Genomic DNA, 18,283 nt, shown 5'->3' with positions numbered 1-18,283 from the left:
ATATTGTTCTTGACCAATAAGTTAACGAAAACAGCATGCAACATGACGAAAGGGCCCTCGTCCCCAGCTTTTTCATTGCGAATCCTCGGACTGACCGCTCGTGTTGGATTGTATAGGCAACAAAAAATAACAAACTTGTAGGATACGTTCTTCCAATTGGGGATCATTGGGAAAAAAATTGTAGTCACAGTTTGTTAAAAGACTAAGTCAAAAGACTTAGATTGCTTGCTTCAAGCCAAAATGGCCGACTCCCTGTTCAATTTACGGTATGGACCCTCGAGCCTTTTTTTGTGTATCTTGTTATGTTTGTCATTTTTCCAACTTTCCAGACCTGTTTTAGTGATTTAAATTTTTGGATAATTCACATTTTTATTCTTAGAGGGCCATGATGAAAACATCTCCTCATTGGTGGAGGTAACAAGACGTCTCCGTCATTACAAAACCTACTTGCCAGTCATTGTCTGGGAAATTATAGTAGAGGGTGTTTGCCAAGGTGTCGGTTTACTGCAAAGGCTGTGAAAGTATTTGTGTAAGTCTGCATTGTAGCCCGTCAAGTAGTTAAGTCAATACCCCTGCAGGGTGTGTCCTTGACAGTTTTCTTTGGGGGAAGGCATCCGGGGAATGTCTGCTAACTTCCTGAGCTAATTGGAAGCCACGCTGCTTAAAACCTGCTGATTGAGGGCTCAGATCCTGACCTCTGCGTTCAGTCAAACCACACGAGAACGCTCGTCACTGTCGTTTTGGGAAATAAACCGAAAGCAAACATGTTTATAAGTTTTACCACCCTGAAACTCTGGGATCTATGTTGGCCATTCGCGTCTGCCTCGGCTTTCTTTTTTTTCTTTTTAAAACAATTTAGCTGTTTGAATGAATATGTAATGAAATTTCCCAAGGGTTGGGGATTTTTGTGTGATTCAGTCATTTTCAGGAACAGGAGCAGAAAGGTATCTTTGCATCCGGGCCAGCTCCTTTCTCAGTGCCGCCGCGTGGGCGCGGCAGCATGTGTGAGGCGTTTGTTTTGTTTTCTCCTGCGCCCAGAAGGTGCAAGGATGTTGAGAACTGAGAGTGGCGGAGGAAAATGTGATTACCAAGCAGGGTAGCGACACTTCATACTGAATCTGATGAACTGTCGAGGCTCCGCGTCCTTGGATTTTGCAAGCCGTCGACGCTTATTCACACAAGTCATATTTCCCGGCGTTTGCACGATCCTTCAAATGTGCTGTCGAAAACACGGGCGCCGCCGGAAACAATATGTGCCGTCTCCGCCTCAGTGTGACTGCTACATAAAGGTCTAAGTGATGCATTGTGGCGACAGAAAGGGTAGGGGGCGGGCGACACGGTGTTTACCTTGCATCAGCACAATGACAACAATAATAGCGACAGCGGCGGGAGGAGGGCCTTTGTGCAGCAGCACACGCCAATACACGGAAAGGGAGTGACAACTTTGAAAAATTGGCAAGCAGGTGCTCGCTGCGAGGCTTCTTGGGGCTCGGCAACCTTTGAAATCATGTGGAAGCGGATGAAAAATGGCCATACGATTCGCTCGTGTCAAAAATGTGTGTTCTTCATACTCACACCCCGCTACCTTACTCACAACCTCATCATCTCGGTCTCTCCTCAACTTCTGTAGTTAAATAGGCCAAGTTATTCAAGCTATGACAAAAGGACTGCAGCTCGAGTTACATCCCACAGGGCACTTTCAGACCGAGACCGTAGCCCGTGTTGAGGTTTTCCACAAATGTTGCCAGGAAGGTCCCACCTGCAAATACTGGATATTTATCCAAGCTAATTGCCCAAGACATGCATTGTGGTGTGTAAATGTAGAGTCAACCACGAATAAGCTTCAGGCGATCTTCAGCTGCCTGCTGCAGCTTCAGATTCCAAGCAAAGGGTTGCCTGCATGTCTATTCCTTCCACCACGACTACTATCTTTGTCTTTTGTTTTTGTTTGCCGCCATCTCCGTTTAATCTGCATGCAATTCAGCTTCACATTGTGTTGTTTGTTTGTTTTTTGGATGAATGACTATTTGAAGTATAAGCCTTGACTTGGCATCTTAATGTGCGACTTAAGTCTTGGGTTTAGTCATATCAAGCTCATTATACCCCATTCGAATGTGGTGTTCGCAAATTTTCAGGAGGTTACTAGTAGCTGAGCTACACTGAATCGAAGCTGACAATATTTTTACTGTCTTTCCAGCCAATTTGGCTGCTTCAAACCAATATGGGTGTCTCTTTCAGACATTGGTCCTTGAGAGTTTGCCGTGTGGTCTGGTATCATAGACATGCCCATGAGAGGGTGCAAAGGATTATTTTTTTATTAAAAAATTTTTTTTACTTTACAGGTCAGTTTTTTAACCCGTTTTAACCCCAAAATGGCTGCTTCAAAACAAAATGGCTGACTTCCTGTTCAGTTTCAGGCACACATCCGCGAGACTGTTTTTCGCTTGTATATCCTGAACAGCTGACAGATATAATAAATTGTGCTTCTGATAAACTGGTTCATGTTACAATCCCTAACCACAACAAGTTCAGCCAAAAGTCACACGGTAATCTCGTAGTGTATTTGTGTATTTTTGTGTGCCTTCTCAGTGACATCAGGAGCTTTGACTCCAATTCCGGTTGGCCATTTGCCATGCACCTTGCTTTCATTTCGTATTCTTGTGTTTGGCTGCTTATCTCTTTTGGTGCGTCTGTCGCTCTCGCTCGTCAAGGTTGCACTGCAGTACATTTTCACCAGGGTACTCACAATTGTGGATTTTCAGAGATGGTGAAGCCAGATGGAAAATGTATCAAAATAAAAACAGATTCCAAGAGGCCCTAATGAAAACATCAGCTCCTTAGTGGAGGTAACAAGCCGCCTCTGTCCTTACGGACGAACCCTGAGCATACCAGTGACTAATCCAAAGCGGATTATGTGGCCTTGTGTCATCACTGGTCTTCGTTCATTGTTTAATTTGATCTTGGGGAGCCGGAAGTCCGAAAGAAGGGAAGGCAGTGAATTACGGCTCCCGACGAGGCTTTGACATGGTGATGAAATGAGCCCGTTGTGGTGAAGCAACCACTGCCAATTTAGCATTCAGGGACCTTGCCGTTTGAAACGTTCCCTGCTTCCCCAGGTGGCTTTATCACATGATTTGAGTGGAACACGGCGTTCCTGTGCCTCATCCAACCGTGGGCCAACTTGTTAGAGTGTGGTGACATTTTTGAGGGGGATGCTGTCTCTGAGCGATGCTTTCGGCATTGATGGGAGAGCTGTAAAATTGCTTCATCCCCCCGACACCACCCCGTCCGCCAAAATCCAGGCATACTGCCATGGGAGAAGTTAACAGTGGGTGGGGGAGATGTAGCGCTATATTGCCATAGTAACAATGGATTGCCCACCAAGGATTCCTGGGCAAACACAGGCATACGCTTTAAACGGCGACTGAGGCCCCTCGCCAGAATCCCCCTGCTTGTTCAAACAAAACCATGTTGGCACTGATAATGCTCACGTTTTAAACATAAATTACAAGGTCTCCAATTGTCGTGTCATGTCCCCAATTCTCGACGAGAGGAGGCTTGCCTAGGTAAAGAAAAGCTTATTCAAAGAGATTCAAAGCAGTCGGCACACACATGCGTGCATGCCCTGACATAAATCCACCCCCCCCCCCCAAAAAAAAAACATGGAGGAAGCAGAGGGAGGTGGCAAGGTTTGCGTGCTAAGCACATTTGCGCTGACATCAAACAATCACCTCCCGATTGGCTTCGCGGGGGCAAAGTAATCGGAGCTGCTCAAACATTTGCCGCAGCGCCGGCAGGAATTCCGATGACGGATAAACGGCAAATGTCCGACGAGGGAGCTCCACGACACACATTTAAATGTCAAGCGTGCTGCCACTTAGCTACTTGTCAAAGCCGCCCCCAAAACAGAACGGATAGGCTTTCGTCATTCACTTGCATTGGATTCTTTGCGATATTGATTCTCGAACAGTGATTCTCAAACTTCAATACATTTGCATTTAATCGTTTAAATCACGTTTCTAACGTCAACTTTATAGGAATAGAAAAAAATTTGCGAACCAATAAACTAAAACTTGCCTTGACAGTCTAATCATTTACGATCCCGCAGGCACCGCAATTTGATTGACGTCATTTCCTTAACTACGTCAACCTGAACGGAACAACAAATGTAACAACATTCTCTATTTTCACAAACAGACCAATACCTCTCCCAAGGCAGTTCCCACTGCTGAATCCAGACTACTTTACAATTGGGTCCCAAGTGTTGCACAGGAGCAACTGCAGCTAAATGAACCGTGCCAAAGACCAGTATTTCAGTCTTGATTATAGCAGGCCACCCGCCCACCACCAATTCTCCTTTCTCTCCCTTCATGATTGCAGCAAACAGAGCAAAGTGGTATTATTCCAGTGCCAGGGTTTACCCACTCATTTTCAATCCAAAATGGCTGTTGTGCTCCATCCCGGTGGCCAGGTTGATTTACTGCTTGTTGCTAAGGACTTTGTTGCTGGGGAGAGAGAGAGAGAGAGAGAGAGGATAACTCCCTCTTGAGATGGTGCAAAGAGTAAAAGGTGATATCAAAGCTAAATCCCAAACTAGTGGGCAAGATGCTGCAAATCCACCGCCTGGAGCTAAATTAAATGTCTGGAGTTCTTCAATCCATTTGTCTGACGAGAAGCAGAATTAGAGAATCTCTGTTCTACAGTCCACTTTCCAACAGACGGGCTATAGAGAATACACGGTATTAGTCTGACCTTTTAGCCTTCTGACAACTTTTTTTCTTTCGCCAGTACTTTAAGGCTGATTTCCACTGCAAGTGCCCGATTCGATTAAAATCTGATATCTGATTTTTTGGGCACGGATGAAATGAAGTGTTGAATTTTTGCATGTTTTACTGAATAAGGTTTTTTAATTAACATCAGTTATTTTCATCAATATATATAGCTGTGCCTTGAGATAGTGTCTTCCATGACAAATTTAGTGGAAATGCCAAATTGAAAGATTAAATCTAGTAAAGAAATTGCCAAATCAGACAATAATCCCAGCTCTTTGGAAGTTACATTGCATTAGCCTCAACACAGCTAACACCTACCCCAACAAAACCCACCAACCTTACTTCTCATAGTTGAGGTATTGGTCATACCCGCAGCCCCCCTGTTTCTATGCACATAATAATAATGATAATAATACTGCATCGGATTTATATAGCGCTTTTCTAGACACTCAAAGACGCTTTACAATGGAATGGATACATTGTTCATGCACTCACACATTCACACTGTAGCTTAAGTAGCCACAGCTGCCCCGGGGCAGGCTGACGGAAGCATGGCTGCCAGTGTGCGCCTACAGCCCCTCCGACCACCACCAAACATTCGCACCTTCCATTCACCAGTGTGAGTATAGCACTGGAGGCAATGCGTGTGAAGTGCCTTGACCAACGAGCGTCCCTCCACCCGGAGCCACGGCCACCACGTGTGCCGAGTATGTGTACTGACCAGACACACATTCTAATATGACGAGCAGCATTTCTTGAGTAAACACCTCACGCACTCGCACGCACACTTATATTCATGCAGGATATTGAAACCCTTTCAGGCATGTCGCTGCCTGGCGTGCAGGATGATGGAGAGGAGGCGCCGCGGCGGTCCCTCGCAGGATACACTCCGATACTGTACAACGCGCACCCACTGAGCGCACAGGCGCTGATTTTTCTGCGCTGCCCCCCCTCGCCCTCCCACCCCCAGGCTTTGATGGATGGTCGGCGAGTGCTGCACCTCCTGTTTCACACACACATAATCTCATTTGGAGGCTGGGGGGGGGGGGGGGGGGTCACACAACCAAAAGGGGGGCTAATACAAGCAGTCAAGCGGTTCTCTTGTCAGTGCCATTCTATTCTGCTGCTTAGCTAATATGTAGAGTATGCCTACAGTATGTTAATGGAAGGCTACCTTAGAAATGTAAAGCTTTTGAATGTATTATTTATCCTCAGTCAGACCTTAATGTGTCTCATAAAGTCGGTAGATTTCAGCACTTGTTAATATTTCAGATCTGTTGCATTGCAAAGGAGGAAGGTCAAAGTGAAAAGGGAGGGGTGGGAGTATTGCGCAGGAACAGGTGCTGTCACAGCCGTAAGAAAATCAATGTGAACCTGAACCCAGGGTGAAGGTTGCAGTTTTTTTCTTTCTTTCTTTTCATTTTTAAATACCCAAGGCACTACCTTTTTCTCCTGTTCAAAGTCACTTTCCCAACATACAGTGGTACTTTGCATGTTTAATTTGTTCCTGAAAGCCAAAACCTAAAGTTTTTGATTGAGTCAAATCACACACAGCAAGCTAGCAACATCTTGTCCCTCTCCAAAGGCTGGGGCAAAAGAGAGATCTCTTAAAAGCCTTGGCGGAGTGAATAAGATCGTCTTCTTCACCTGTCTACTCCTCTTCATAAACAAGTCCACTTTGCGCTGACAGGCTCTACAATTGGCTGCCAGAGCAAAGGGTTGCACTTACGGTAAATTATGGATCAGCGTGTCCAGCGTGTCCAGCGTTCACAGCTCTTATTTTCATGTTTTGCAAAGGCCGAGTAAGACAACGCGACCAGCGGGAGGGGCTTTAAATCAATGTCCACCCCACCAACAAGGGGGCTGCGGACCCTTCTGGCTGTCTCCTTGTCATCTTGGGCCCCATGTCAGCGCACCTGCTTGTGGATGATTCGTTTGATTCATTCAAGAGCCACAGAGGCAAACAAGTGTAGGGACTCAAGCCAAATGACTTGACTCGAGTCAGATTTGAGTCGCCGAAATTTAGAACTTGAATTTAGAATGTCTAATTACTTCATCTATTACTCGAAAACCTGCAAACAGGTAAGCTACGATTAGTTGAGCTAACCGATCAGACATGACCTAATCTTCAAGTCAGTTATGCGTTTAATTGAAATCAAGGCATTGAATCAACCGCAACTCTTGCTTGATTTTTCCCACAGTCAACTTCCTTGAAACTTGAAGGTTAAGACTTGAAACTCACTCATGATTTGCACATGTGACTTGCTCCCACCTCTGCTAAACAGAATTCCACAAAGAACACAGACTGATTGAATCAAGACAGCAGACTGCCTGAGGCCTTTTTCTACAAAACGACAAAACTAGCCACACTACAATAACGCCTCTGCCAGACATTTTTGCAATTTTGATGAGGTACAGCGTCGCAGCGAACACAAAACCGCCGTCGTGCCCGTTAGTCACACAAACAAGCCTCACGTCTGATCTGTGTTTGCAATGCGGCGGGTCGACAGGCAACTATTCCCCCGAGTCTGACCGCGGCGCAGCTTAAGTGATGTTCCCATCCAGCCGGCCTGGACTCCTGCAGTCGATACAGGGAGGCAGTACGAGGAAACAGCGGCGCTAGCGTAGTACATCATAGACCCTGGGAGCCTTGTAAAAGTCAATTGGCTGTACAAACTCCCGCTAACAATCGCCGCGGATAAACAAGTGTGCGATACGGCGGCCTGGCAAAACCGACAGCGGCATAGGCGCGGATATGAATGGGCGGCGTGAAATCAAATTCCACGTTTGATGACGGCAAATTGGAAGAAGTGGTGGCGGAGAGGTGACATCCGCGACGCCGACACTCGCAATCAGCGGCGTGCCGGGCAATCAAGGCAGCGGGGCTCGAAAGTCGCTCTCTGTTTCCAACCGCTTCTCTCGGTATCTTTCTTATCGTGACAGATGTCGAGAGCCGGAGCGGGCTCCTTCAATCACGAGTGGGTTTTTGTTGTTGTTCTGAGAGGAATCTCGAGCTCACTGGTGCATTTATCATAGGCAGAGAGAAGGCTGAGAGGAAAGACAAAGCTTTGTTTTTCATCACAAAAAGATCACCCGTTCCACCACAGGTGTCAAACTCAAGGTCCGCAGCGAAGAGCCACCATATTTCTACAAGCTATGACAAATTGATCAAAAACAAATGCATAGGCAATTTTGTATCAGATGACATGATTTTTAAGGTTGCCACACAAAACATACAGGATACCGTGACTTTGGAACTTAATTTTTTCAAAACCAAGCTTATTCCTCAAAAATAAATTTGTGTGGTTTTGCCATTGTAACCGGGCAACCATAAATACAATGTGGCATAAAGAAAATGAGTTTGAAGCCCCTGCCCTGCATTATGCATCAATAGAAATCCCTCCCTTTTAGTCCCTTAACATTTCTGCTAGTTTATTAGGTGAGTCTCTTAGTTTAGTAATTAATTGCGTTATAGCAAATCCATTCAAATCACCAAACCAAATTATTGTCGAAAATGGCTTTCTGCCGCAGTTTCATGAGCACCACTTGGCTGATACCGCTTCCATTTTCCCCCCAGCATGTAAACAAAAGGCTGGGAAATCATTGATTGAATTTATCTATAATAGATCCAAACGCAGTTATATCAACTTAGCCTCGGCTGGTGGTACGCTTGCACCACCAAGGATGACAATAATGGGCCATTTGAAAAACAACTTATTTTATCCTCTTTTCACACAGACTTTTTTTTTGTACCCTTTTCTCGTTAGCTGGCGTATGAGTTTCTTAGCACAAGCGGTTGCTGGGCAATGATTGGGCTTACTAAACTGACCTCAAAGCTGGTGGGATGAAACTCGAGAGCTCCTGTGGAATCTCTTCTTTTGTACCTTATTGGACTTGATGAGTGACTGACTGCCTAAGTGGCCTCACAGATAAAACTGTCCGAAAGCCAGCCTGGGAAAATTAAAAGTGGCTAATTGTTTTCGTTGTTGTTTTTAACACATAATGGAGTCTCTGGAATGTTTGTTCACCCATCAAATGTAAAGTTATAAAACCACATAAATATTTTATCTGTTTCTGGAAAAAATCGGTGAGTCAATTCAGCCCAACTTGTTAGGTTAAACAAATAACCCAAAAAGTTGGGTCAAATTGACTCAAGTGGTGGTCAATTTTTCACCAGTAATTAGTTTATTTTTGACCCAGCTCTTTTTTTGTGAAATACAGTACACTTGTATATACAGTATATAGACATACAGGAAAGTGGATCGGCGTACAGTTAAAGCAAATTAGCGATGACAAACGGAAGTGCACTTTTTTTGCATTATCGAGTTAAGCTTTTGCTCATTAGCTTTGGATGTCAGTTTGCTGTGTGACTGGAAATAATAATAAAAAAAAAATTGGATTTATTCTGGGATTCTCAGCCAACATCATCCAAATTCACCTAATTGGTGTGAATTATTTATTTATGAAGAATAATATACAGTATATCTGTTCATCTATCTAGGCAAGTGACGTATAACGACTGGCAGAAAAATTAAAGGCTCTTCCACAAGATGGCAGAAGGTACATCATAACCTGGGCTTCCATTTGTTACTTTTTTTGTTTTATTTGGCGGTGCGCAGTTGAGACTTGAAATCTTAAATGAGCCTTGGCTCAATAAAGGTTGGTGAAACACTGGATTAGAAAGCAGTGTTTTGCACATCAACAAAAAATGACGACCGCAGGCAAAATACCACATTTCCATATTGCTTTCCTGTGAATATTTAGATGGCTACAAATACTGTTCAGGTGGTTGTGTGGTTTGTTGCAACTGGAGTGGAAGGCAAAGCATTGGGAAGGTGACCACAGGGTTAAAAGTCCAGTAGTGCTCGCTGCACTGGCCCTAAGGCGAGAAATTGTGGTATAAGCGTGTGGACCGAGGCCTCGCTTGCCCTCAGGGAAGGGGGGGGGGGGGGGGGGGGTCTGTGTACGTGAGCAGAGACTACAAGCTGCTGAGGATCACCACAGATTAAAAGTGATCCTTTTAAGGTGCAATGATAAAACAAAAGCAGATGACCTTTGCTAATTTAATGGCTAAGTGATTTAAATCCTCACCACATGAAAGCACGCCCTTCACTATTTTCAGAATGGAAACCACAGCCAAGAATAATAAAGTTAAATGTCCAGCGGGGTGCACATGATGAGGATGAGGAGGCAGCTATGTGTTAAGACAGTTTGTTAATATTTTATCAGCCGGAGTGGTGGGCAATGTCCAGATCAAGTTGCTTTTTAATGACTCTGCTAAAACAGAAAGGCTGATAAACCCGTGCAGTTGCCTGGTTACCCACTTGGCCAGGTTGCTTCTGCAATTACGGTAAGATCAGGAGGATGAGGGGACAGAGAAAAGAAACCCGATACCGAGAGGTTACAGTGAATGGTTGGTATTATCCCGCGACCCCATCTCCCTCCCCGAGGGCCCTTGTCGAAACAGTAGGGGCCTTTCTCTGTACCTTCAAACAGGGCCGTCTTTCTTGTGCCTGTTTCTATCTCTTCCCACGGACAGACCAAGGAGAGGGATCATTAGAAAGGCCATAAAATGCAATATGTCTACTGTACTCGGCAGATGTCAATACTCCAATTAGTGATCACCCAGCCACTTAAAAATCCCTTCAAATGTAAATTGCATTTTAAAGATAACCGGAAAAGACTTTGCGCATAATAATACGGGCAGTGTCGATTAGGCCCGGTGTCGCAAGAAACGCAGAGAGCGGCGGCGAACATGCAGCGGTAAATAATTATATAAGTTGAGCACAGTGACACACACTACAATGCGGAGGATAGAGTGCCCTTTTAATTATGCAGGAGACATCCAAAAGCAACAGCGCTCAACACCCTCCGGGGAGTTGCTGGGCAAATAGACAGTATTAGAAGCTGTGAGTGTTGGGATGAGAAGTAGCAGCAGGGGCGGAGGGGGATGCACATATATATGCACACGCACACACACACACACATATACACATATATATATATATATATATATATAAAACTTAGAGGGCACAACCAAGATTTAAAAGAAGCCCCCCTCCAAGAAGAACAAGTGAAGCGTTTCGAGGGGGAATGAGTGAAGCGTTGCGAGGGCTGTGATGTGATGACAGGCAGGGAATGGGGGGGTGGAAAATAAAAGGTTGTACGGCATGGGTGGGCGCTTGCTATTGGAGATGCACCACACAGGGCTGAGAAAAAAAAGATATACTAGATGTCAAATAAAAGCAGAAACGGATCAATAATTCATTTCATTGCCTAATCAAGCCCGACGAAGCACCTCAGCAAATCAGCTGACTTTTATTCTCTTGCCGTGCCTCCATGTTTTTATGCTGGGCCAAAAGCGTTTTTTATTTTTTTGTGGCGAAGCAAACAGAAGGGAGTTCAAACTTGCTGGAGAGCAGACGAGACACAAAAAGCGGTTTGGGGGAAGAGATAAAGTAAGACACAATATCGATGGTGATGGAAAAGACAATGTTAAATTGTATCTCAGTGGAATGAAACACGCATTGGAACGTTAACGTGACCTGATGACCAGATGGTAAGAAAGCGTGTTAGCTCTGCAATGAACTCTAATCTACCTGCCTCCCCTTTCTACAAGAAGAAAAGGCCGCCTTGTCTGAGGCGGAGAAGGGCCCCCCCACTACTACCCTGCTCCTCTGGTATAAATTAACCGCAAACTAAACCCTTGTGTGAGCTGTCTGCAACCCTCTAAACACATTAGCAGCAACTGAAAAAAAGTTCAGCCCCGGCCCGAGTGGCCACAATACCCCTCCGATGAGCTAATCTAAACCATTACGGTCCCTTTCAATATTGCATGTGAATGGCACTCCAAACCAAAACAGATCAATACTGCTAACTTGACACACATTAGCACCATAAAGGCAACACGACTACTGAGACTAGCCCTGTCAGAACGCATTACGCCAGACAAAACACTAAGAGAAGGAAACGGAATACATTTAAGAGTGGTGGAGGAAAAAGAAAAGGAACATGGAGATGCATCTTCTTACCTGTTTGTTGTACTTGTTGATGGTCTGACTGCTGTAGTCAGAGCAGTGGTCCGATCCCAGTGAAATGTTATCTCCGGTGCCAACGAATGTGTTGGCCGGGGGCAGGTCCTGAACCGCCTGGTGCTTTTTGCCGGCTGTGGGTGACTGCGGGTGAAGCTGGACCGTGGGGAGCGGCGAGCTGGACTTGTAGTGCCGGGCCAGATCCGGGCTGCCGGGGCCTCCGTTGACCGAACGGTAGCGGCCCATGCCGGGGCTGTCCGACAGCTTCTCATTGACGCCGTCGTAGCGCTGGCCGTTGGGTTTGGAGGCCTCCACTGTGACGATGCTGCTGTAGAGCGGCTGCTTGGATTTCTGCTTGCGCTTGTCTTTCTTGGGCTTCTTGGACTTGTCGTGTTGCTGTGGCGTGAAGAAGTCTTCATGGTCCTTTTTGCCGGCCTCGTAGCCGTTCTTATTCTTGGGGCGGCAGTAGCGTGCCATGACGACCACCAGGATGATGAGGATGACCGTCATGATTCCCGAAACGACGCCGATGATGATGCTCAGGCGCTGTTTGCTCAGGTCGTAATTGGGATCGCCGGCGATGTTGGTGTTGAGAGATGTGCTCAGGCTTCTTGCCACTTGTGCCTCCACCACAGTGGAATTGGAAAGTGTCTCATTAACGTAGACGTGGACGAGCGTCGTGGTGCTCTGGGAGGGCTGCCCGCTGTCATTCACCTGGACCACAAGCCGGTGCAGTCCATAGTGCTTCTGCTCGAGCTTTTTCACCAATGAAATCACACCAGTGCCCCCGTCAATCTCAAACAGCCTGAAGGGGTTCCCGCCGACGATACTGTAGTTGAGGTCGGCATTGATGCCTGTGTCAGTATCTGTGGCAATGACCGTTCTGACTACAGTTCTGATGTTGCTCGAGGGCGGGAGGAGGGTGTAGGAGCTGTTTATCGGGAATGTGACGGTTGGTGCATTGTCATTGTCATCCATGACAAACAGCGAGACGGTGGCAGTGGCCGACCGGGACGGGTCACCCCCGTCCACGGCCTTCACGCGGAAAGTGTACGTGTTTTTCTGCTCTCTGTCAAACGACAGAGTGGAGAAAATTGTCCCTGTATCATTTTCGATTGAAAAAATCTCTTCCTCCTCCTCAATAAAAAGACTCATTTCTGCATTTTGACCTTTATCTGCATCGATGACTGTAACCATGCCAACTGGGCTGTTTGGCTCAAGGTTCTCTTTGACATAGAATGTAAACACATCTTGCATGAACTTTGGCTCATTGTCATTTTTGTCCGCCACAAGGACAACGACCGTAGCAGAGCCCTGTAAGGTGTTCACCCCCTTATCTTTAGCTATGACTTTAAATTCATAGCGCTCTGTTTGCTCCCGGTCTAGGATGGCGTTCACGCGGATGTCGCCGCTGTCTGTGTCAATGGAGAAAATCCCATTTACAGACGAGTCGAGGGAATAGCTGATTTCTGCGTTCTTCCCGCTGTCTGCGTCATTGGCAGCCACCGTAGTCACCCTCTCACCAGGGGCGTTGTTTTCCAAGAATGACACCTCCACTACGTTGAGGTTAAAGACGGGAGCGTTGTCATTGGTGTCACCCACTTTGACGGTAAGAGAGTTATTACTTGCCAGGCTGGGGCTGCCGGAGTCCACTGCCACTATGACCACGTTGTATTCCTGCATGGCCTCATAGTCCAGCGTTGCTGATGTATGGAGGAAATATTTCTTTTTATTCTGCTCACCCTCCATCTCGCTGGCCGGTTTGAGCTGGAAGGGCACGTCGCCGACCACAGTGCAGGTCACGATGCCGTTCTCGCCCTGGTCACGATCCGACACCTGCACTAGGGCGATGGGCGTGTCCACCACCACATCCTCAGCCACGTTGGCGACGCCGTCCTTCAGGAAAATGCGTCCGATTTTCCGTATCTCTATGGCGGGGACGTTGTCGTTCTCGTCCTTAATGTTCAACACCACAGTGGCCTTGTCCATTTTGGGCGGCTGACCCCGGTCACGGGCCATCACCGTGAACCTCAGCTGGCTCACTTCTTCACGGTCGATTCGGTGCAGCACACTTAGCCACCCCAAGCTCTCGTCCAATCTCAGCAGCCTCCGCACGGACTCCGTGGCCGCCCCGAACACGTACTCGATTTGACCGTTGACCCCCACATCCGCGTCGGCCGCTTTCAGCTGCAGAATGGGGGCGCCGGGGGAGCTGTTCTCCAGCAGGTCGGCCTCGTACACGCTCTTTTCGAACCGAGGACTGTTGTCGTTCACGTCGGTGATCATCACCCGCAGAATGGCCTGGGAGGAACGCGGGGGATCCCCCCCATCCCTAACGCGCAGCGTGAGCTCGTAGGAGTCTCTCTGCTCCCTATCGAGTGCCCCTTTAATGATGAGCTGGGGCTGCTTCTCACCGTCGGTGGTATCGGCGACTTGCAGCTCAAAAACGCTGCTCCTGCTTGCGCCCTCATCAAATCTCCTCTTCCCTGAGTACGAGTCTCCTGAGGAGCGCCTGGAGCTCTCCACGCTGTCCTGAATGAGCTCGTACCTCTCGATCCCATTCCTGCCAAAATCTCGGTCCGTGGCTGTGGGCAGCAGATAAAGGGTTCCGATCGGTCTGTTTTCCTCCACAGACAGCGTCAGCACAGGTGAGGGGAAAGAAGGAGTGTTGTCATTTATATCTGAGATGATGACCTTTCCCTCAAAGAGGTCAACCCAGCTCTGGGCCGGTCCGATGACGGACACCTCAAAATCGATGAAGCACTCGTTCTCGTCGAATATCATCTGGCACTGTTGTAATTTCTCACGGTCGATCCGTCTCTCGTTGGTGGTGAGCTCGCCCGTGATGTTGTCGATCTTGAAAAAATCCGAGCCGGACTCCAGCGTGAACGTCACCTCGCCGGAACCCGCGACAATGCCCAGGTCGGCGGCCACGTTGCCCACTCGCACGTCCGGCGGTCCCTCCTCAGCCAGGCGGTACCGGAGCACCTGCTTGGCAGCGGGCTGATGCACAAACTGCAGGATGAGCATACAGTAGTATAAATAGTCCACTGCACCAGTAGTCCTCATTGCTCCCTTGTAAAAGTGTCCACTAAAATGACAAAAAATCGAAAAATCACTGTGGTCGTCTGGATGTTGGAATAAAAGGAGACTTCGTCTACATCACACTTGCTGCAGTGGAAGACAGCAAGTTTCCCCCTCTATGAATTTAAATGACGCCTCAGCGGTGCTAGAAAAAAAAAAGGCTCGGTGCACCACGGAATTTCACGCGCGTAAAAGGCGCCAGTCGGGGCAGCAGTAAGTGCAAGCTGTTAGCATAGCCACTCACGTTTTTCTGCGCTGGATCTCTCTTTAGCGGGCAATATTCCTCTGTGCTCGATATGTCCACGCGAGTCAGTAAAAAGTGTGGAGGGAGGGGGAAAAAACAAGCCACCTTGCTCGGGCTGCTCTCATACTGCAAGTCACTTAGTTCTGTTTCCCGGTCCGATGCAGCTCCACAGACACACACACAAACCGACAAGTGCTCGAAAAAGCAGCAAAATAGATATTAATCCTGTGTGATTAATTTTTTTAGGAGTGGGGGTGATTGGTTTTCTTGGCGAAGGCGGCGACCTGTCCACTCGCCTGCAGACGTGTGTCGGCAGCCTCTCTCTGCAGCACGCGGAGAGGGACGCACAAATGATATTCCTCTCTCTTCCTTGCTCTCGCTCGCTCGCTCTCTCTCTCTCTCTCTCTTTACCTCACTCACCCCCACCTTTCCATGAGCACGCGCGAGTATAGGTTACCGGCGCGTTTGGGCCAGGCGTCCGGGTAAGAGGGTTGTGTGGGTGCTGGACCGTTAAAACTAACATATTTTATGTGGGGTTTTTTTTTTGGGGGGGGGGGGGGGGTAAATCATGACGCATGCAAGTACCGGGACAGGCTGCGTGCGCGAACCACAGTACGTTGTGATTTTATAGAAGAACATTTAAAAAAAATAAAAGCGTACTAACGCTGTTTTGCGTGGCTGACCAACTGCATAACTGGACCGACTTGAAGTGAGTTGAAATTCACGTTGTGCACGAGACTGATTAGAAGCAGGGAGCGAGGACAGGAGGTGCAGAGAAAAAGTGATTGTGTCTGGATTCCAGCAGTGCTTGTTCCTTGCTTACTTGCGCCCTCTATCGTCCAATTGCAAACAGACACGTGGACCTTCAACAGCATCATAAAGGATTGAGACACGGGTGTGTTATTTTTATACCACTGATATCTGAACCTATCCACTCAATTGTTGTTGTCTTTTTCTGGGTTACTATTTATGTCCCAATGTTGTCACTGTGTTTCAGCTCCATGAAAGAGAAAATATTAAGACACCGTTCTTAAAGGACACAAAATAATTGATATTAATTTGTAGGTTGTTATGTACGTTCTGGTGACTTAAGCCTTTTTTTCTGCTGCATTGTATCTTCCCATATTGAGGCAACATTTAACGTGTAGCCTAGAAGATTTTTTTCATATAGTAAACATAGTCTTCAATATTGATGATATAGTGCAACTTTGCACACAAGTAAGCATATGGCATTTCTTATTAGATCATGCAGGTGTACATAATGAAGCGTCCGCCGAGCGTTGGGCGGTGATCAATGCCATCGCGTTGGGTTCAGAAACATCCAGGATGATTTACGGGCAATAGTGTGGCATGAAAAAAATAATAATGAAACGCCGCCATGCCGCCAGTCGGCTCCTGCAGGAAATCAATCAGTCTAATCAATCCTATAAAAAGAAAAAAGAAGTAAGAATTTTTTATTCTTTTTTTTACTCGTGTTGCCTTCTAGACAGTCTCACCAAGCAACGCAATAACCCGAGGCTGGATCAAACAAGAAAACAGCAGTGATTGCCAGTGTCCCATGGCCTTTGAATAAGCAGATAGAGAGCGCGTAGGCCGATTTCGAGACGGTGTTTACAACCCTGACCGCCACAATCAAGACTCCCAATCGCTGCGGAAAATCATTATCAACCTTCGCCTCGAGTGGATGACTGGTTGAAAATGACAGCGTAGAAAGCACTGGCAACCACATCTCTCCACTGGCATTTCTAAAGCCAGATGAGTCATGCTCCAACACAATAATTGAAAGCCCCAAATTAAAACGCAGTCCAAATGAAGCTTCAGTCTTTTTTTCTTTTCTTTTTTTACATGGCTGTAATCTGTAATTACCTTGAGAGGCCCTACAGTATATTGTAAAACTACTACAATAATTAGACTCAACAATAATTTGACTTCTCTTTAGGAAAGTGCAACTATTTTTTTTTCTTTTTAGAAAGTATATTGTCTTCTTCTTTGGAGAGGGCACCATTAACAGTTTGTATTGTTTTGCACAGCTTTGAGTTTGATACCTGTGGTATGTTTCCCATCAGAAATAGGGATGCAGTTAGTTCATTCATTTGTGTTAATGATTTGACTACCATTTAAAAGAAAATTATGTGGGTTATAATCCCAAATGCAGAAGGATTCCCGCACCATTCCCAGCACCAAGATAGAGTTTGACCTGCTCCATATGCAGTATTTGACTTTCCCGTTCACTGTGTTGATGTCAGTCACCGTCCTTGCACCAAGTCTGAGTAGCCGCGGGAGACTAGTAAAGCTGTCCGTCAACAAAGTGTAAAAAGTTGCCCGACGGCATGCAGCAGGCGGGATAGACGGGCAGCCGACCAGGCCACTCTTAGGCGATTCTTTGTTGCTCTGCCCGGGAGGTAATATGTCACGGCATCGTCCTCTTTTTTTTTTTTTGAACGGCAGCGAGGAAACATCACAACATGGCGTGACTCAACAGCCCCAGAGAAGCAGCGTCCGCTTCCATTCCAACTCCCTCCGGCGATTTTGCTATTTTGATACTTTGAATGCCGTGGCTCAGCCCGGCCGGCTCCTTCTGGACCACGTGGGAGCTGTTTGGTGGGGGTCGACAATGAGCCGTACAACTGATCTAGGAACTTTGTTTTGCACGGTCAATCTGGGCGTAAAAAAGGGGAAAACAAGGAATCACCTAATGCTAATTTGTGCATCCAGTAAAATACGTTGCAGCTTTTCAGATAGTGTATTCCGGCCAAATGCCGGCAAAATGGAGCGTGATAAATGAATCGGGAGGCTCTGTTATTCATTATGACAATAATGTGTCACTTGGTAATTAATAATCGCCACATCGAAGATGTACTCTGGCTCTCTAAGGTGTCTCTGGCTATTAACGTGTGATTTCACACTTGGGTCATGTAAAATATGTAAATAGATGTTTATTTCTTCAAGAGAATTTTGTTTGGGATTGATATTTTAAGAGCACAATTTTGGAGATTTGGTGTCACATTGTTTCAAATGTCAGTAGAGTTTCTTCATGCAGGTGACATGTCAGGACAGTGGACTTCCTGGCCAGTAAAACTGGCATTTGTTGGAACTTTGTGCTTTTTGGACAGGTACAGTTGTTGATTATAGTGTGAGAAAAGGGAACAGGG

The 18,283-nt window shown here is 46.6% G+C and overlaps 1 protein-coding gene across 8 annotated transcripts in view; it reads right to left on the bottom strand.

Annotated features, from left to right (window-relative positions):
- Positions 1-15,463, bottom strand: part of pcdh7b (protocadherin 7b) — an 85,248-nt gene extending 69,785 nt beyond the window's left edge. For all 8 annotated transcript variants that reach the window (XM_086059877.1, XM_086059878.1, XM_086059879.1 and 5 more), the window contains exon 1: positions 11,804-15,463. In XM_086059877.1, coding sequence (XP_085916003.1) covers positions 11,804-14,872 — 3,069 coding nt within the window. In that variant the 5' untranslated portion in view covers positions 14,873-15,463. The remainder of the gene's footprint in view (positions 1-11,803) is intronic.
- Positions 15,464-18,283: the final 2,820 nt, after the last annotated feature.

This window comes from Leptonotus elevatus, chromosome 17, assembly GCF_054856555.1.
Source record: "Leptonotus elevatus isolate MCC_2025b chromosome 17, RoL_Lele_1.0, whole genome shotgun sequence".
NCBI classification, from domain to species: domain Eukaryota; kingdom Metazoa; phylum Chordata; class Actinopteri; order Syngnathiformes; family Syngnathidae; genus Leptonotus; species Leptonotus elevatus.
The sequence above is the reverse complement of the archived record's forward strand: the minus strand, read 5'-3'. Positions and strand labels throughout refer to the sequence as shown.